The sequence below is a fragment of the Myotis daubentonii genome, chromosome 2, assembly GCF_963259705.1.
Source record: "Myotis daubentonii chromosome 2, mMyoDau2.1, whole genome shotgun sequence".
NCBI lineage: Eukaryota > Metazoa > Chordata > Mammalia > Chiroptera > Vespertilionidae > Myotis > Myotis daubentonii.
Genome location: NC_081841.1, coordinates 192621406 through 192642537, shown reverse-complemented (window position 1 = coordinate 192642537; position 21132 = coordinate 192621406). Strand labels below are relative to the sequence as shown.

At 45.7% G+C, this 21132-nt stretch overlaps 1 protein-coding gene and 1 long non-coding RNA gene across 6 annotated transcripts in view; one reads left to right on the top strand and one right to left on the bottom strand.

The window, feature by feature from the left end:
* Positions 1–18483, bottom strand: part of ATP11A (ATPase phospholipid transporting 11A) — a 144405-nt gene extending 125922 nt beyond the window's left edge. For 4 of the 5 annotated variants that reach the window (XM_059685140.1, XM_059685142.1, XM_059685144.1 and 1 more), the window contains exon 1: positions 18089–18482. In XM_059685140.1, the coding sequence (XP_059541123.1) occupies positions 18089–18127 (39 nt within the window). In that variant the 5' untranslated portion in view covers positions 18128–18482. Of the gene's footprint in view, positions 1–18088 lie in introns of all 5 variants that reach the window. The other variant, XM_059685141.1, reaches the window with a different exon arrangement.
* A 100-nt stretch (positions 18484–18583) lies between these two features.
* LOC132228552 (uncharacterized) lies at positions 18584–20838 on the top strand. Its single transcript, XR_009451371.1, has 2 exons — positions 18584–18882; positions 19537–20838. It is a non-coding gene; the product is annotated as an uncharacterized LOC132228552 (long non-coding RNA).
* The last annotated feature ends 294 nt before the right edge of the window (positions 20839–21132 follow it).

The following is a 21132-nucleotide window of genomic DNA, read 5'->3' as shown; positions in this document are numbered from 1 at the left end:
TGTTTCCAATAAACTTCCATGTTTTTATTAAAGAAGCCTTTTGGTCTACAAATTTATTCTTCAATTTTGTAGGACAAGGACCCACAAAAAAAACTGCACCCCGAACCCCACGCATCACTGTGGTCAGGAGCTCTTTCGCCTTCATGTTCTTTTGTGTCTCCGTCAAAGCTTTATTATACAGAATACTTGTTATGTCACAGAACAGCGGTTCTCAACCTGTGGGTCGCGACCCCTTTGGGGGTCGAATGACTCTTTCACAGGGGTCGCCTAAGACCATCGGAAAACACATATATAATTACGTATTGTTTTTGTGATTAATCACTATGCTTTAATTGTGTTCAATTTGTAACAATGAAATCGGGGGTCACCACAACATGAGGAACTGTATTAAAGGGTCACGGCATTAGGAAGGTTGAGAACCACTGTCATAGAAGCATACAACATAAGCATAGGATGTGGGGCTAGAAAAGCAGCTTGCCCAAATAAGCACCTTCCCCCCCCCCCCCCCCATCTGCTCCTTCCTTCCTGACACCCTGGCCCTGATGCCTTAGAGCTGGGAGAGGGGGAAGGGTTGGGGCTCCTCCAAGGGGCTGTCTCAACCACATCCATCAACACAGAAAAACCACCACAGCATTCTTCTCTGGATGAGATGAGAATGTTCCTAGTCAAGTGTCAGTGACTCATGAGGGACCCCTAAACCCAGAAGATTCTCCCCAATGAATGGGAAATGAGGGCTGGAAAAGGCAGGGGAGACCAGGCATATCATGGAGGAATAGGAGACACCAAGAGGAGAGGAAGTGAGAAGAGCCAGAGAACACAGCTGGAAGAATGAGATGTAATTAAAACCACATCTCATTTTACTCATCCTCTGTCCTACACCAGCCAGCCTGGCTATCACTTCATCAGCATTCCTGGCTTTCTTTTTCCTCAATTGAGTATATCCAAACTGATATCGGTTTCATTTCATCCGTATCAACAGTTACCTGTCAGCAAAAGATCAAATGGCCAGAATGTGATCTTCCCACAGCTGAACGGGGAATGAAATTTCCATCCTGCCCGAAACAATGGGAGCCTTAGAAGCACAACATTAAACAACAATTAAAAACCCACTGAGGTCTTCTTCTAAAACACAGGCATAATGGCACTTAAAGAAGACTACAAAACTGTCATTTATGTGGTGCACAATTTTTTATTTGAACATGCTCAATAAATAATATGAATCCTTACATCCACAAGAACTATGAAATTTTAAAAAATCACTTCATTTCACGAATATTTGTACAGCTTGGTGAACTCTGTGTTATATAGCCCTATGCAGACTATTAAAGCATGGATTTATTGCTAGTAAAAGTACACCGAAATTCCACGGAACTTGTTTTGAGCTTTCGAGGCTCTGCTCACATTAACCAAATATGCTTCATTCATGAAATCAGCCAGATGCCAACTGGGGCCTATTCAAACTCTGAATTCCAAGGTCACCACTGGAAAACCCACCCACTGTGACAGCGTTACAACAGCAAAGGCACAACCCCCAGGGGTGCGTGTTTAACCCCAAGCCCCAGACAAGACTCGATAAGAAACAGCTCTTTGTTATTCTGTCCAACGGACATAAGAAAAGGCAGAAGTGGGCACCATCTGGTCAGAATTGGTCCTCGGCCGGACTGATTTCACTCCAGCCACTGAGTTGCATGTTGGAAACAGGTTTTAGCCTCAGCTGGTACACTAGGCTGGTCCAGAAAAGGGGGGCCCAAGGAAAAGAGAAGTTGGGACCTGTGACCACCAGTTAATGGACAGCAGCATTTCCAGCGATAAAGACAGGGCCTCTGTTCCAGGACTGTCCGTGGGTTTTCCTCTCTTTCTACCCACCTTTTACTGGCCAAGCTACAGAACCTAGCTGAGCTTCCTAAAGACGGTTTGTGTGGTAGTGACACAACGAAGGGAAAAGGACCTGCCCGGGAGACAGGCCAGCTTCTGCCTCCCTATAGCCTATGTGTGGCCTTGCACTAGTGGCCTGCACATTCAGGGCCTCCCTCTTACCATCTGTAAGCTGGGGGTCTAAATGATGCCACCTAGACATGAGGACTTGCGGAATCCAGCCTTCACACCCTGATCTCCTGGGAAGCTAAAAAACTTAGGCATTCCATGCATTTCTGGAGGGTGGGAGGGCATAGGCTTAATGAGGCTGCTATTTACCTGTGGGGACACTGCACTGTTAACTGTTGGGGAGCTACTGACCAAATTCTATGGGAATGTGGATGAAAAAGGGGCCACATTCTGAACCTGAGAAGCTCAGGGGAGGCCTTACAAACTCAGAGACCGAAAGTAACCACATAGGATGGTCTAAACATAAAACTCCGACCTAAAAGTGAGTCATGAAGGGTAGTGATGTCCTAGGTCTGTAGCTTCCTTGACAAAAGTCAACCTTACCTCAGTTAAGCCTGTCCATTGTGTTTTTGCATCTAAGATAATATACCCTTGGAATGTCTAAGTAAGCCCCTTTTTCTGGACCCCTCAGGGCAAATCTACCTCAGAACCCATCATTATTATCTTATTCCCCCTCAGGTAGCATCTCTACTAGTGTGTGCTGTAAATGTGAATTAACTATCCTATCCCCAGCAATGTAAAAGAAGCATTTGTCTCTCTGTTTCACTCTGTATCCAATCCCAGAGATTTCCCCACTTTGCTTTCTCCTGCCTCCCTAATCTACCACCAATAGATTTCATGTAACCTCCTTACATCTCCTCCTTTGATTGTAATGTATAAAATAAGCTGTAAAACGGTCATTCTCCAGAGCATTTTATCAATCCATTGAGACTTTGTTTCCCAGCAATTGTCATCAGATTGGCTCCAATAAACTCATAAATATTCTCTACAGGTTGAACATTTCTTACATTGACAGGAAGCAGAAACCAACTGCAGGGATTTTTGAGAATCAAGCAGCACTCAGCATGGGAAAGAAGGATGGAGAAAGCATCTGGAAGCAATCATGGAGAAGCCGCCTGTGATAGCTCTTATTTTGGTTTTTAAGCCGATCAGTAAAATGTCTTGCAATTCACACACTGGGCCATCATTACCAGAGTCAAATGTCCAAGCTCTGTCCTGCTCTCTGTTCCCCACATGGTTGGAATGAGAAGCCTCCTATTCAGAAAGTTAATGAGGGTTCTCCCTCCCACCCTCTCCTCATCGGCAGGCTCCAGAACTGAGTCAGCCAGGGAGGCTCCTTCGGGTTATATTTAGAAAGCAGAGAAAAGATTGGAGGGGACACACGCAGCCTCCCTTTCAGTCTGGTTCACACGTTGGGCAGTCTCCCAGTTCCTAGAGATTCCACTCTCTAGTAAATCCAAGTCTGGAATTCCAAAAAGCTACAACTTCCAGCAGCTTCAAAAATGAAAGCGAAACCTATAACCCCTGAAACTCATCCCTCTGACAAGTCATTTATGAGCAAGTTTAGGAGGGGTTCTCCTTTTCCCTTCCTTCTTGTTGTTGTTGATGGAGTTGAAATTTTATATAAGTTAGCTTCTTTCTCTCTGGGATTTTAGTTTAAACCGTAACTAACTTAGGACAATTTCCCCTTCACTACTTCAAGTCACTTTTTTAAAACCACAAAATGTTACCGTGATTACTAAATTCCAAATTACAACAGAATAGGAAAGGAAAGTGGCTCTGGATTAAGAAAGAATGTCAAGAGCCCCGGGTCCAACGCCTGCGGTCAACCTGCCCTCCCCACTCGGGGCACTGGCGTCCTTAGACATGTCCCCCTGGTGCGAGGACCAGGTGTGTCAGGGCCACCTGGAGGGGAGATGGGAGGAGATCTGGTAACTGCTGCAGGCCAGCGAGGACTGGGGGTCACATAAACCTGGCCCCCGATTCCGACCTGCTATGGGCCTTGTGGCAGTGCTCAGCCTGGCCTGCAGCCTGGCAGGACCAGGGCTCAGGCACCTGGAGGGAAAAGGGACAGTTCTCTAAAAAGCAACGGCACAGTTTTTGAAATCAAAGAATTCAGTTTAAGAACAAAAAGAATCTCATATCCCTTTTACAGTAGAAATTACAGAAAATTGCTTCTCATAATACCAACAATTTTACAGAAAACCATTCTCCAATGTAATTTTAAATAATCTATTTGCTATTAATTTTATAGGTAGTAAAGGAATTAACTGAAAATGGAAAACTTATTCAAACCAAACCAGTCAGCAAAATGAAATTTCTGGAAGCAATTTCACATAAAATGCTTTAATTCCTCATAAATGCATTTAGGAAAAAGCCAATGCAACTTTATAACATCATACACAAACTTATCAGGATGACTGTAATACTGAATGTACTGCCAACTAAACATACTTTTTAAGGTATTCTGTCTCTTATTAAAGAATTAATTACTCTAAAGCAAATGTCAGATTTTCTTCCCTGGAACAATAATCATGGCTCTTATTTGTTCTCCGATAAACACATATTAAGCAAAGCAAAGTTCAAATGAATCCTCAAATTCAAATATTAACTTACAATAAAACTTACCACCACCAATTATGTAAAAGAAAAAAAATCCCTCCTACCTGGGTACATTTTCCATTAAAAGTTAATTAGTGCTTAGGTTTCAATATGTCTCTCACAACCCAATTATGATCTTTTTCGTTGATTTTAAAAAAAAGTTTCCAAAAAAGCAAGATATACAATATCAAATGTGGAATAAGCTACTTAAAACTGCCCATAAATCAGTTTCTGTTTTGGGATAATGGAAAAGTTCTGGAAATAAATAATGGTGATAGTTGCATAACAAAATGAATGTACTTAAAACCTGAATGGTTCACCGCCTTAAAATGGTTAAAATGGTAAATTTCGCTAAATATGTTTTACCACAATAAAAAAAATTGTCCATAAACGAACTTATTATATAGTCATTCAATAAATCAACACACCTTTATACTGTTATAAATCATCCTAACTTATCTATTATGTAACATTTTCATTTGGCCATATAATTTTAAAACAAATTTAAAACTTTATAAAAAAAAAGCAACACATATAACATATGCCACATTTTAAGCGATGAAACTTGAGGGGCGGCCAGGTGCTCCTATTAAATAAGATATAGCTCACCAGCCATCTCTCTGTTCAGACCCTCCTGGGCCCCCATTCCCATGGACCCTTCCCCTCAGGCCCTGCATCCTCCTCCATCAGGCTGCTCAGTGGGTCCAGCCTTCAAGCTTCCTGTGCCTGGAACCACCCACCACCTGGCTCCTGTCACATTCCCATGGAAGCCAGCCCTCACCTTCTCTACCACCCCAACATGTCTCCTGATCCTTCTTTCCATCTCATTTTTGTCCACATCACTTCTAATACCCAACATGCTATGTGCTTATTTCCTACGACCAAAACGCAGTCTCCAGGAGATCCAGGGTGTTTGTGCATCCCTAATGCATACAGCAGGTGCTCAATAAGTACTTGATGAACATGTTGAGCACCTAGTATGCACTAAGTGCATCAAATACTTTTCCTTACAAGAATCTTGACGTGTTTACCCCTACACATATTTTTTCAATGCCACGAGGCTGCCTATTCTAGTCTCATTTTTCATCAGAGAAATGGTAAGATGAGTTAAGGAACATCAGAAATGAGGACTCTCGCCATCATGACAATCATTTCTTTGTATGCATGTTACTTTCAGATTTATATCAAAGTTGATTATTACAGGGAAAAATGCATTATGTACCTCATGGTTAGCTAACATTTTAATGGTTTATCTATATCTGAATCAAAACAACTACTTTCAAACACTTTCTAAAACGAAAAGGTAATTTAAATTATTCTAAATGCATAGCCTTTATCTGTGACTTTCAGATATTTTATCAGGTATTTTATCTAAGTGACATATAAATCTAGGTCTGGTTTACCCTAAAATGGCATATCTGCCACACCAACGATTAGTCCTGGATTTTATCACCATACTTGTGTTTTAGTGAGCAACTGCTGAGACCTCCTCAAAAAATTACACAAAAATCTAGATGACATTCTAATGGCAGAACTTCATTGTCCCTAATCCTTTGCAGAAAATAGGTTGGAGGAAATCCTCTTTTCTCAGAGGCAGGGAGATTATGTAATGCCCAGGAAATGGCAGCCTCCTTTCCAGACAGCCATGAGGCCTGTGGCAGAGAAAGGAGAAGCAGGCCAGCTGCCCCTGTGCGTGGGGCCGATGTGAGGGAGGGGGCCACCAACACGCCAATCTCAGACTCACATTTCCCAAAATACAAACTTGAGATATTCAGTAAGTGCATCCCTCCACTTCAGGACTTTGTTTTGCACAGACAGTCAGGGAGGACCATGCTGTGAGGTGGAAGCACTCCACTGTGGCTTTAAATAGTGTCACGGCTATTTGTGGTTTCTATTTAAGGCTGGAACCAATCAGCCTTGCACTTGTAGGCAAAATGAGTGAAAAATATCCAGAACTCTTCCAACAATCATCAGAGGCCATATTCCTGACCAAAAGTGGGTAATACAGTGGGGCCTTGACTTAGGAGTTTAATTCGTTCTGAGACCGAGCTTGTTAAGGAGCTCGTTAACTCAAATTACTCTATCAACTCAATGTAAAAAATCGGCGGAGACACAGCTGGTATCTCAAAAAACTCGTTAGTTGGGACAGTCGTAAGTTAAGGCCCCACTGTACTTTCATAAAATTTTATATAATCTCTGATATATGCTTTATAACAGCATAAGCAAATATTTCATGAAAGACAATAAGGCTGTGATTTAAAAACAAAACAAACAAAAAAACAGATAGACAGTTGATTTGAAAACGTACAGACTGCCATGAAAACACATGAAGTTAACAGAAGTTTGGGTAACATAGCATGAGTGCTAACAGCATGTTTTGGTCCCACTACTACAGACAATCCCGGAGATTGATAACATGTCCCTATTATTTAACTAACATTTCAAATTCAACTTCCAATTATCACTTTCCAAATCTGCCAAAGGTAAAATGTCATCCTGTACAGAGGCAGGTCAACAGAACAGAAAGTCCCTAAAATGCAATTCCATTTACTAGAAGAACTGGATCATTGCCCAGCAGCCTCCACATAATAAGCAAATGTGTCCAATCCAGTTATGTGGCATATATCGTGACATCTGTCCTGTCAACAGCCAGACGCTGTGGATTTGGATTGTACTACAAAACCCCAAACAATATGCCGTATAGCCTTTTCAAATACCAACCACCATTCTCCTACCAACCTCATGCCGGGGTGGGGAGGAAGATGACTCAAAAGGAAAAGGAAAATATACAAATGCATACAACCTTAGGTAGATCTGATCAAATCTTAGAAGTTGTGGTCTATTATATTTAATAATGGTCCAATCACCTAAATTAAAAAAAAACAAAACCCACCCATTCCCACAAAATGTTTATCTCGTTTTTACTTTTCCAGATTTCGTGGAACATCTGTTTCTGTATTATTTGATAAAACAGTAAGCAAGTAATGTGCTTTTTCAAACTTTCCTCTTTGACATTCCCCACCTATTTCAGTATTTACAATCTAATCAGTGCCTACTTTTAATAGTATACTGCTATGGACTGAATTTTGTTCCCTCAAAATTCTTATATTGAAGTCCTAATCTCCAATGTAACTGAATTTAGAGATAGGAATTTTAGGATGTAATTAAGGTTAAATAAAGTTTCTCTCTCTCTCTCTCTCTCTCTCTCTCTCTCTCTCTCTCTCTCTCTCCCCCCTCCCTCCTTCTCTCTCTCTTTCCTTCTCTGCATACATGTACCTAGAAGCAGATGTTGATAATGAACCCTAATTTCTCTGGATTTCAAATCTGAAGACTCCAAAAGGAGTTTTATTCGTTTACTACTGGCCTCCACATCCTCCTGAAAAGCTACAGCAACGCGCAGGTAGACTGCTCTCCCTCAGCAGTTTACTGAAATCTAAGCTCATAAAGGGAATAGCAGGTCCATGCAGGTCCACCTGGGGATAAATTCAGCAACTAACTGAAAGAGGTGGAGAAATTTTAATGAAGTGATCTCCCTAGTGAACTGTGAGCGAAAAAAGGACACTCTTAATTAGTGTACTAGGACAACAACATAAACTGGGGCTGAACGAGGCAAACTACACACCTGCCCATCCTTAGGCACAGATAAACCTTTTACACGCACACCCGAATGTACAGGGCACCGGTTAGTCAGACAAAAGGGCCACCTGTATCTGCTACGCAGGGGTCAGTGTTCTTGTGCAGAATAGACACAGCACTCTTTCTCAGGGTTGCTGTGAGGATAAAGTGAGAGATTCTGGCTAAAACTCCTGGGGAGGACCCAGCACAGCAGACATGAATGAAGGGCAGCTCCCTTCTCTCTCTGAAAGGGCGCCAAGCTGTCCCAGGCTGCTTGAGGGAGGAGCCTGTACGTACAGTAACCAGGGTCTCTTTCACAGCAGTCCTCTGCTTTACTCCCTTGTGGGGGGCATGAAGAAAGGGGACAAGTAGGATAAGGATGGAGATGCCGTATTTCCCAGGCTACCCATTCTCCCATCTCTGTTGACCTCTTAATTTACTGGCCTTTGGCCAAAGAGTCTTTTTCACAAGGAACAAACCTTCTCTTGAAATTCTCTTGTCTTGTAAACCAGGAAAAATGATCTTATTTCCATTCCCTTTCTGAGCCAAAAACAATTACCTCTGCCACATGAGATATACAAGAAACTGACAGTGCTTTCCTGAGTTATTTTTACAGCCCTTTACTTTGCACAAATTATTTTCACGTCCATGAGTTCATTTGGTCCTCGTGACCCAGAGAAGCAGAGACAACAAATGCCATTAGTGTCATTTTACAGTTGCCTCTGGGGGTTAAGTGAATTGCCAGGCGCAGAGCAGGATTGGAGACAGGGCTGCCATCCAAAAGGCTGCTGGCACCCCGATCTAGAAGATCATTGCTGGCATGAATCTCAAGTGAGGTTCTGGTTAACTTTGGTCTCTACCGATTACATAAATCCATGAGACAGGTGCCGCAACAGAGCAGAAGTAAAATGAATGGAAGTTAAAAGAACTTCTTGCCAGTGGCAGCCTATCTTTGTTAAATTCTTTTTTACATGCAAAAAAAAAAAAAAAAACAGACTGCAAATTTCTCAATGGACCGCCAACCCTGAGTGCAGCCAGCGAATGGAAATTTTGATACCAAATAATGCATGGCATACTGCTGTCTCCCAGAAAAAAAGTGACTTCTTTTATTGTCTCAATTGTAAACTTTTTAATGTGCCTCCCAAGAACTGCTCTGATTCTGAATCCCATAAAAAATAAAATTAAAACCACAGGAAAATGGGAAACATTTTGCTGACAGAAAATCAGGAGAGGTCAGAAGTGTCCACATAAATACATTCAGAGTAGGAATTTAAAAATATATCCACCTAGATTAGCTTTATCCTTAGAGAATGACTAACTCAATTAAATTAACTATGATTTTTTTAAAAAAAAACTGAAAGAAAAGGCAATTGCAAATAAGTATAAATATGTTACTAACAAATTCCTTTTGGGGAACATAAAGAAAGAAGTAGATCATTTTTACTCATAGAAAATGAGTTTCTTCCCACTCCACTTAAAAAGGTGCAAAAACGACTTAAAGGATTGGTTTGGAGAGGCGACTAATGATTAACTTGCCCACAGTGCTCACATGTTTGGGTCTGGCCAGGTTACAAAAGTAACAGTTGATAGAGGAAACCTAAAATCCTCTCTTTTGGTTCTCTGTCTAATGTTTTGGTTTTTTTCCTATCCGGGCGTGCCAGCCTGAGTAAGCCAACTACCCTCCTGTAGATGCTGCTAAAAGGGCTTCCTTCCCAGGATATACCCCAGAGGAAATAGAAACCTCCTGGGCTCTTGGCGACCATAGTCAGGTACATTCTAAAACAAAGAGAGCACATCAGGGGACAAAAGCAGGTAAAGCACATTAAGCAACTTGCAAAAAATGTGGACAGTTTGCGTTTAAGCTCCTCAAGTGTCCACTGAAACCAGAAGAGCCAGTATGCTGCCTGGGGGGTGAGGGCGTGTCACAAGCAGCTCAGGTGCAGGGACCAGGAAGCCACAGAGTTCAGGACAGCACTGAACTCTGGGAGTGGCTGCTCGCTCCAGCAGCTGTGGTCGTGGGGAAGCCACACAGTGAGGCATTGCCACATTGTACCGAAAGTGGGGAAATTTATGTAGATGCGTCCATATTGAAATGTTGACAAGAATTTCAAATAGTTCTAAAGCCACCGAATGGGCCGACGGCAACATATTCAAAGGGCCGGTGTCCTGTCTGTGTTCTCCGACAAGGGTTCTTAGCTTTCACGAGGGCAGACACGCCTCTGAGAAGCTAACAGAAATTAGGAAACCCCTGTCCAGAAACCAAAAAGCATATATGCAAAAGTTCTGCACACTGTTTCAAGGGAGCTTGGGTCCCATTAGGGACCCGTTCAGAGCACTTGTTCTTGACGGGACTCCAGAAGAGGGGCACTCTGGTCGACCTCGTGGCGCAACGGTAGCGCGTCTGACTCCAGAAGAGGGGCACTCCTGCTGGTCTCTCCTTCCCAGGCCGCATGGTCCAAGGAATGAGGACAAGAGAAGAGGAAACAAATCCTAGGGTCCCCCATTATGAGAGGGTCAGCCCACAATCCACCGAGAGAGCACCGAGGCAGGCACGGGGACATACTGCACACGGAACCTAACCAAGTCAGGGTGGCCCATTGGAGGTGCAGGGACTATGCGCGGCGGGAGACCTTGGGGACTTCATTCCCTCCAATTTGCTGTTTACTAAGTGAGAGGCCTGCCCAGCTCATTTCCACACGTTGATAACTATGAAATATACCAAGGAAAGGGAATCCAAAAGTTTGAAGTGACGGTAAACATGATTTTAAAAACCGTCAGTGGTCACTCCAGGCCTTGGAAGCACCATACAGTTTCCTTCAGAAGCGCCCAAGGGCAACTTCTTCCCCGTCCTATTAACAATAATGATAAGAAGGGTAATCACTCATTCAGCAGATGCTGGCAGAGTGCCGACCACGCCCTGCACCAGGATTGTTCGGACGGACTTAGTGGGGAGAAGCTGAGATTCAGAAAGCAATGTGGGACCCACACACATAAAGAAGGTATTTGGGGTGTCCTCCTAGGCAGAGGTGTTGATGGAAAAGGGGGACAAGGGCCGTCTACAGTCAGGAGAGGCCGAGGGGCTGCTGATGCTACTGTATACTCCACGGCCTTTCTCTCTGCCTGGGACGCACACCTCGTGGTCTGTCACTCACCCCTTCAGGCTGCTGCTCAGTAAGGCCCACTCCACTCTAGCATTTCCAGCACCTATCACTTTCCAGCACACTCCCACGTTCATTCATGTGATGGTTCCTGCCTGCCGGGCCCCAATCCAAAGGTGAGTGCCACAGGGACAAGGATTTGGTGACTTCTTCCTGTTTGGCTCACAGATTTACCAAAGGCACTCACTAAATGTCTGCTGCCAGTACGTAAGGACATGCAGTGTGTCTGAGGTTCCAGCATGAGGGCAGAAAGGTGACCGTTGGAGGGAGCCAGCTGGGAAGTGATGGAGATGGTGAAGGGAGTGCCCACGTTTAGCTGTCTAGGTCAAATATATAGTGGCAGGAGGAAATTTGACTTTGGGTGGTAAACACACAATGCAATATACAGATGACTTATTATGTAGAATTGTACACTTGAAACCTACATAATTTTATTAACTGTCACCCCAATAAATTTAACTTAAAAAAATGTTTTAAAGAAGCACATAAATGGAGTAAACATTTTAACCATCTAAAACCAGGAATTAGCCCAGCCAGCATGGCTCAGTGGTTGAGTGTCGACCTATGAACCAGGAGGTCACGGTTCGACTCCTGGTCATTGCACATGCCCAGGTTGCGGGCTCAACCCCCAGTGTGGGGTGTGCAGGAGGCAGCTGATCAATGTTTCTCTCTCATCATTGACGTTTCTACTCTCTCTCCCTCTCCCTTCCTCTCTGAAATCAATAAAAATATATTTAAAAAATAAATAGAACAAGAAAATAGTTTAGACGTGAAAGAAACAACATCAGGAGGGTCAAGAAAGTTTATTTTTAAAAAAAGGAAGGTTGGAGGTACGATTCCGTATTACAGGGAGGGCTGTGGGGGTACCCAAAGCACAACTACGGGACAGGCCTTTATCAGAACGAGGTCCTTGCCCCACACCAGGAGGGAGGCAAGAGCTAAAAAGGGAAGAGCTGGTCAGGTGAGTGGGAGAGGGAGCCTCATCTGATGACTGCAGTTCTCTCCATGAAATACAAGGCAAGGTCGCCCATTCTCCACATGAAAAAGAAGGGCTATAAGAGGTCTGAGAAAGCAGATGGGAATTGCAGGCCCCAATCCAAAGGTAAGTGCCATAGGGACAAGGATTTGGTGTCCTTACGGACACACAATTGCAGGGTTGCTGAGCAGCATTAAACCCACATTTCAAACAAGATGTCCCTTGCCTGAGCACCTACCTATGCAAACACTGCACCCTGCTCAATCCTCCAAGCTACCCCTCAGCGAGGCCCAATAATCACCTCCATTTCAAGATGAAACCAAGCATGAAGACATCAGTCAGCCTGCCCATGTTGGTTTCACAATCAGAGGCCAAGGCAGAGTCTGAACCGGAGTTTGGTAGGCTTTGATGCTGAACTTTGACCTCCACAATCTATTTTGTTTTCCTCAGATACCAGTATCCAAGTGAAAGCAAAAACATCCCCTATCCAATCCTGTTGAATTTCTAGTGCTGTAAAAATTGCTTTTCATTGATTTTCATGGCACATAAATAGCATTTTTGCCTACATTTAACTTGGTTTTAAGAAAGTATTTGTAAGTCAGGGACTTGGGGATCTACCCATCTCATATTAACCCATTGGAACAGATGGTCCCAGCACACCTGCAAACAGAGAACTTCCTGTATAATTAAACAGGTATGTTCGTCAGTGGATTCAATGCAGTATTCTCATCCCTGGAAATTTAACTGACTATAGCAAAACCCAGTAATATACATTCCTTTTCTCCTGTGTTATTAAATTTACCCTCTGGCATGAAATAAAAGCACCTCAAGATCCCTTGTTCCTAATAAGCAGACATTAAAAGAGTTTGAAAAAACAATAGAAACAATTTAACTTAATAGCTGCAATGTCAAGGTTGAATTATACACCTCGGCAGATGCTTTAAAACGTCCAGTTAAAACACGAGTCCTGGAAACAGCTATTGGGCTTGGTAAACCCGTGGGTAAACACTTTACAAGGCCGTACGACAGCCTTGCTCTATACTGCCAGAGCCAGACCAACCATTAGTCATGGATAACACGCCTAAGGGTCACCTAATTCAAACACCTGAAGCCTTGGTGGTGAAAGTGGCTCAGCTCAGCGATCCGGTGGTGTAGACTCCAGGAGCTGAACAACAGGAAGGCCCCCATTTCAACATGTGAAGCTGAATTAGGAAAGACAACTCCAGAAGTGTGCAGCTTTTAAAGTTTTTAAAACAAAGTGTTATAACTGAGTCAAACAAATAAGTCTGCCTTTTAGAACAAGAAACCTCACAGGTACCATTTGGTGACAAAATAAATAAATAAATAAACAAAAATAGACACATGTGATGTATAAAGTGGTTGAACTTCATAGCAGCACAATTTCTAATAGCTAAGATTTGGAAACAACCTATAAGTGCCCATCAGCAGATGAGTGGATTAAAACACTGGTACATCGACACAATGGAATATTACGCCACTATAAAAAAGAAATAACTCTTACCATTTGCAACAGCATGGATGGAACTGGAGAGCATTAGGCCAAGTGAAATAAGTCAGTTGGAGAAAGATAAATATCACATGATCTCACTCATATGTGGGATATAATGATCAACATAAACTGATGAACAAAAATAGATCCAGAGACAACTGGCAGGGGAGATGGGAGGCAGGGTAGAGATCAACCAAAGGATCTGTATACATACATATTAGCATAACCAATGGACACAGACACTGGAGTGGTGGGGGCTTGCCCTCGGGAGTGGGAATTTGGGGGTAGGGGTCAAACAGGGAAAAAGGAGACATATATAAAACTTCAGACAATAAAATAAATAAATAAAATAAAAGTGGCTGAACTTTTTAGAAGGTTTAAAGCACTCTAACATAGCCATGCTTCTCCAGGGACTAATAATGTTTATTTTTTCCCTTATAAAGAAAATCCTAATGTAACAAACTGCTTCAAAACCAAATATCTACTGTCAGCAAGGAAAACCACCAGGTTTTTCTTAAGTTTGCTATCTTAAAATCTTAAAATGTAGGAGGTATCCCAGAAAGCAAACATTATAAGATGGAAACAAGTAGAAACTGAGACAAGCAGCAAAACAAAACCAGTAAGCAATATCCAGGCTGAAGAATTGAAAACAAATGACAGAGACACAACTAAAGTAAGCTCTTGACCTACAGAACTTCCATCAAATCTCCTAAAGGTGGAGCAGTGATGGCGAACCTATGACACGCGTGTCAGAGGTGACACACGAACTCACTTTTTTGGTTGATTTTCCTTTGTTAAATGGCATTTAAATATATAAAATAAATATCAAAAATATGTCTTTGTTTTACTATGGTTGCAAATATCAAAAATTTCTATATGTGACACGGCACCAGAGTTAAGTTAGGGTTTTTCAAAATGCTGACACGCCGAGCTCAAAAGGTTCGCCATCACGGAGGTGGAGCGTGGATGAGAGGGAGGAAAAGCGTCCTGCCAGGGAGGTTGTCCAGACCTAGAATGCTCACCCTTAAATAAACTTTACGGCCAACGTGGCCTGTAGACTTTTTGTTTGGCCTGTTGTATTTTAGCACACCTTGTTTTCAAGTTTGACAGATCTTATCTGAGGCCTACACACTGCTCAATAGGAGGGGGCCCAGTTCACCTCTTCACCGCATCCCAGGCCCCTGCTAATTGACCAACAGAAATGTTTGCTCTCTCCTTGCCCACCTTCCCAAAATTATTTTAACAGCATAATTAACAAAATTATGTTAACAGCGAGTAGTGATAAATTCACTGAGCACTTCCCCGGAGCCAGGCACCATTCTTAGCTCCAGGCCTGTATTAATTCACTTTAGTCCTCAAAATAACCCTATAAAATGGGTACTTCTATTATTCTCAGATAAGAAAACTGAGGCAGAGAAAAAGAAGCAACCTGACCAAGATTACATTGTAACTATGCTTACAGAATCTATAGGTAACTCAAGAAGGTACACTGGTTTCTTTAAGAATTTTAACTACATACCTGAATCTGTTTTCTACCTCACATCTCCAAAAAAGGAGATAACATTAGGTTTTTATCCATTTGGTTAAAAATGTCTTTAACAAACAGATCAGCCCTAGCCAGTTGGCTCAGTGGATAAAGCGTCAGCTCTCCGACTGAAGGGTCACAGGTTCGATTCCGGTCAAGGGCACATACCTCGGTTGCAGGCTCGATACCCGGCCCTGTTCAGGGCGCATTCGGGAGGCAACCAATCGATGTGTCTCTCTCACATGGATGTTTCTCCCTCCCCCTCTCCCTTCCACTCTCTCTAAAAAATCAATGGAAAAAATATCCTCGGGTGAGGATTAACACACACACACACACACACACACACACTCACACATCAAACTACTTCATGATACATAAGCACTGTGCCATTTATAAATACAAAACATCTTTAAATGGATTCTATCCCGCCAGACATTCAAACAACCAGTAATATATGCTATGCAACCTGTGGCTGTATATACAGCCAATCCTGGAACAGAATTCTCTCATTTATTTGTCTATTCTATCTCTTTGGGATTAACCCAGAATAAAATACCTACAGCAATGTTTTCTAAGGACTTCTTTACCGTTTGGCAACCCTCATGCATCAGAAGCAGCTGAGTTTTCTTTCTTCTAGAAATTCTGACTATGCGATCACTACCAGAGGAGAGGATTTAAGCCACAACTGCAGGGAATATGAATGGTCAACCCCAGACATTCCCCCCCTCTAGCAAAAGGAAATATAATGTGGCCCTACATTATACTGAAGGACCTTTGGAAAGATAACCAAATTATAAGAAAACAGATCATGACTGTTTCTGGGAAAGGTCAAATTAGTTTAATAGCATGGACATGAACTTAATAGCATAGAAATGAATGACTTTGTATGTGAATATGGTGTAATGGCCAAATGACCAAACTGAAAAAAAAAGTGCAGAAAAGTAGACATGATAAAAAAGTGCATGAAAAGTATCCCGTAACTTGCAGTCCAGGGACATTACCAACAATGCATATGCTTGGAAAGCCCACTAAAAAATATTTACCACTTGGATTTGAGAGAAAAATTTTTTTCTTAAGTCTAATAACATAGCAAAAGGTAATTTTAAAATGCAAATTACATTGACATTTCTATAGGTTGATATCACAAAAAGCAACCGAAGGCCTGGAGGAAGTCAGGGAGTAAAAGATACACAAAGATTGGACACGTCTGCCCAGTCTCAGGATGAAGGAGTCAGGAATGCGTGATGAGGTCAGACCCACCGGTCAGGGCACCTGGGCCAGGTCAGAGGAAGAGGAAAGATGTCCCATCCACCCTTCGGCTCTCATGGGGCCAAAACTGCGCTTTGCTTCTCACGACTCAACCCTTCTTTTTACTGCAAAATGTCAGAGTTGGCAGAGGGTTAAAATTAATGCGAAAAAATAGTTTGGGGGCATTTTCCCTTTGAGGAAACCGAGGCAGTTTGACAATAACTGGCCTAGAGACCCACACCGCCGGGGTGATACAGCTGAGAAAAGCATGTTCCTGGCCAAGAAAGCATTTCTCTTATAAGTCCGGTTACCTATCGTCGCTATTATTGGTTTTTCTAAAACTTATTACTGTAAAAAACAAACAAAGGTGGCATCTGATGTTTACCACTCATTACAATGTGGACTTTGGGAAATAACATAAGTCTTTCATCAGCTAAGTTAGAATGAGAGAGAGAGAGAGAGAGAGAGAGAGAGAGAGAGAGAGAGGAAGAGAGAGAGAGTTCTCTCCACTGAAGGTAACTGACTTTCGTAAGGGAAGAACTAGAAAGGTGCACACAAGCTCCCTAGACTTGAGTCTTCTAGATAGTGTCTAGATTCGGGAGAAGAGCATTGATTTGGCGTTCCCCTTGGATGAAAAGAAACTTTCACCTTGTGCCAAGATCTCCTTCTCAAAGAAAGCTAATATGAAAGACTGCCTAAGGTAATTCCTATACCAGGGGGGAAAACGAAGTTCCCATCATAAAACCCTCTTCTGGTCCCAAACCTCCGTGCACTAGACTCCTCCAACCTGCGACTGACCCCGGGCAGGGGCAGGGGCAGGGGCCGGGGCCGGCAGCCGCTGGGAAACAAGGAGCCTTTTGTGAAAGACAGTGGCCAGGAAACAACACCCTCCGGAGAGTTTTCGTCCTCTCGGCGCACACACCCCCTTGGGATACCCAGTGCCGGCGGTCACGGCCACAGGCAGCTTTCCCCTCGGCGTGATGTCAAACGAAACTAACTTTTCCCCTCCCGGCCTTCCCCCTGACCTCACCACCCGGTCACCACGGGAGGTGGATTCGGGGGGACTTCGGAACACCCGGGGTCTCTGAGCTGATTGGTTACTTTCAGGAAAAATAAAAGATCCCAAACTTCACTGCTGGATCCCCCCGTGGTGTGGCACACAAGCAAAAATCACCGCCTTTCCTTGCAGAAGTGTAACCCTCCCAACCTCCTAATCCGCCTGGACAAGTGACAGGCGGGGGCCGAGCCTGAACATCGCTCCGGCCCTGGGCCCCGAGCTCCATCCCAGCGCGGGCTCCCGGGAGGGACGCGGCTGTGCACCGGGAGCAGGTGGGGGCCGGGGCGGAGCGCGGGCGCGCTGGCCCCCGTCGGAAGCCCGAGGGTGTAAACTCCGTAGGTCCTCCCTGCGTCCTGCTCGTCCCCCGGGAGACCGCCGGCTTCTGGAGGCCGCCCGAGCCCTCGGGGATCCCGGGCTGACGGCCGCAGCGGGGTCGGGGGGCGAGGGGCGGCGGGGTCCGTTCCCCGGGTCCCGTTCCCGCCCGGCTCCCGGTCCTCCCGAGGGCAGCACTCACATATCTCTGCACGAGAGTCCGCACGAGGCTGCAGTCCATGGCTCCTCCGGCCGCGCCCGCCCGCCCGCGCTCAGCGCCCCGGCGCCCGGCTCAGCGCGCCCATGGGCCCCGGCCCGAGTGTGGCCGCGCGCCCCCGCCCCGGTCACAGCCTGGACGCGCCGGGCGGTGCGGGGGGCGGCCGCGGCCCCTCGGCGCTCATGCCCCGCCCGGCCCGCGGCGGCCGGCGCGGCGGTGGCTGCTGGCGGTCGTGGCTGGGCGCCCGGGCTGCTGCGGGCGGTGGGGCTCCGGCTGGGAGCGCGGAAACCCCGGCGGGTCCTGCTGCTGTTCTGCTCCCCAGCTCTGCTCCGGGATCTGCGCTCTTCCACTCCCCTCCCGGGTCCTCCACCCGTCGCCCCGCTCAGCCCTGCCTCCGGCCGCCGGTCCGGGCGCTCACGTCACGGGCGCGTGTGAGCATGCGCCCCGCGGCCCCGGCCCCCGCCCGCACCCTCGCCCTCACGCGTGTGCACGCGCGCAGGGGCCCGCCCGCCCCGCCTCGGCAGGTTCCCTGACCCCGGAGCGAGGGCGAGGAGAGGAGCCGGGGGCCGAGGGCGGAGGCCGACAGGTGGGGGCGACTCCCTGTTGCTTCCGCCTCCGGGGCGGATTCGGTGAGCTCTGCCCGGGGGCGGGCGGCGGGCGGCGGGGACTGTGTGCCCCGCGGAAGCCCCCCTCGGCCGGCGTACCGGGCCCCTGCCGCGCTCCGACCCGAAACTCATGTTTCTACTGAAGGCCCGGCGGGTGGGAGAGAGATCGCGAAGGTACCCGGGGGGTGCCGGCGGAGGGAGGGGACTCGGGTCTCGTTGATCCGGGTCGCGCTCCCTTGAGAGCCCAGCGCCCACGTGCGGCCCCTCCTGCTCTTCGGGTGAGACTGGGCGGAGGTGTGGCTCAGGGGTCTGTCCGCCCAGGGTCGTGCAGCTTTTCTCGGCTGAGCGAAGGTAAGCACAGGGTCTCCCCGCTGGGATCCGGGTTCCTTTCGGAACCACGACCGGAGCCCTAGCCCTGGCCTCCCGCCCCCAGTCTCCAGACCCTGGTAGTCCGGCAGCGTGGGGGGTTTGGAGTCAGCCTTAGAACCTGTTACACCAGCCGCCGGCCCCAGCGGGCAGCCCTCTGCCGGTCTGGCCGGTCCAGCTTCCGCATCTGCCCAGGCTCTGCTTGGGCAGGCCACCAGGAGGCCCAGCCCGGAGCAGGGTGAAAACTCCAGGCTTGCGCTGCCTCCACGTCCCGGGGCACACACTTGGTGCTGTCAGCTCTGAACCAGACCTGAGAACTGTTCCATCGCACAGACACCGCGATTTCAGTCCTAGGGAACGTCTCTGTTTTCCCCAGAGTGAAACAAACTCTCTCTTCAACCACACAGTCAGCCTTGAATTAATTGATGTACTTTGTTTACAACCTCCCTTCTCCGCTCACAGGTCATCATCACAGAGGCATGAACAACACCTTTAGCAAGCCTGTAAGGAGCAGGGCTCCTGACCCGGGCAGGAATGCAATTGAATGTGAATGTTGCCCTGACTGGCTGTGGCAGAGAAGCAGTATTGGACACGTTTTGAATTAGCCACAGATGATTAGAAACGAGCATTAGTGAATGGCGATAGTGACTAAACTATCTGGATTCTGAACTACTTTACTTCAATACAATGTTCCAGTTTTTGGTCAATTAACTCATTGATTCTCCACTCATTATCCAAAACTATTCTCTGCCTTCTCTGCCCTGCTCTGTGCCCCCAAAGGCCTATAGGCATTATTAATGGCTCTTCGCCAAAAGGGGTGCCAGCTGCAGCCTGGAGCCCACAGAGAGAGGCTGGGGTATTTCTGTCCTGAGCGCAGGGGCCTGGCAGATCTGTATGCCTCTGTGAGGACAGTTCTTATTGGGCTTCCTTTTCCATTGCATCATGTCAGGCTCCAGGTGCTACAGTTCTCTGCCCCATGCCTCTTAAGCCTGGGGAAGTGATGTCTGCCTCCCATTGTTGCTGGTCCCTGGGTAACAACATCCTTTGATGGGCTGTTGAACCATGACTGCACTGCAACAAATGGCCCCTTCATCACATTCTCTTCCAAATCTCCTCCCAAGAATGCCTTCTGCTTCCTGCCAGGACCCTAACCGCTAGAGTGGGGTTTTGAGTAGCATTCTACCTTGCAAACTGACATTTGGATGGGGTAGATTTGTGGAAGAACAGAAGCAGAGATCATTTAAGGCTGCTGGGTAAAGGCTGCCTGTCTTTCAGGAGTGTCTGTTTCATTCCATGGTAAATGTTAATTTCATGTAGTAGACACCATGGTTACCAGTGCAGCAACCATGCCCTTTTTTCTTGCTGGCAGAAACCCACCTTGGTCCAAGTGTCCACTTCCTACATGGCTAGGGTAAACTGGTTCATGTAAGCTAATCTTGGTAACTCCACTTTTCCTGTAATTAGTTTAAAACAAGTTTAAGCTAATGAATCCTGATGTTGGGAAAAGTTTCCTCACTCTTAAAAAGGCATATAAAGAAGAAATATTCCTGGATTCCTGCTGGATGTTGTCTGTCTGGATGTGATGTCTGGCTTTTTGCAGCCTCTTACATCCATGACAGGAGGTCACCCGAGGAACTCTGGGGATGACAGCGTGGAAAGTGGGAAGACCATGGGTCCTTAATAAAACCATTGAACCATTAACCAATCCTGCTGTGGCCCTAACACGGGATTTCATATCATGAAGATAAGAAATATCCTTATTGAGTTGGATTTTTTGGTTACTAGTGGCTGATAGCATCTTAACTTTAAGACTATAGAAACAAACCAGTGAAGACTCCATTTAAGTAACAGAAAACCCAACTCACCCTGAAAATCATTTATTTCTGTATAATAAGCCATCACACACTGGAGAGCTTAAATAACATGAGTTATTATTCCTCAAGGCTCTGTGGTTTGGTGACATGGTTCTTCTACTCCACCTGGTGTTGGTTCAGATGGCTTCAGTCATATGTCAGCATTTGAGCTGGGTGGCTGGGAAGCTGGGAGCAGGTTGGCCTC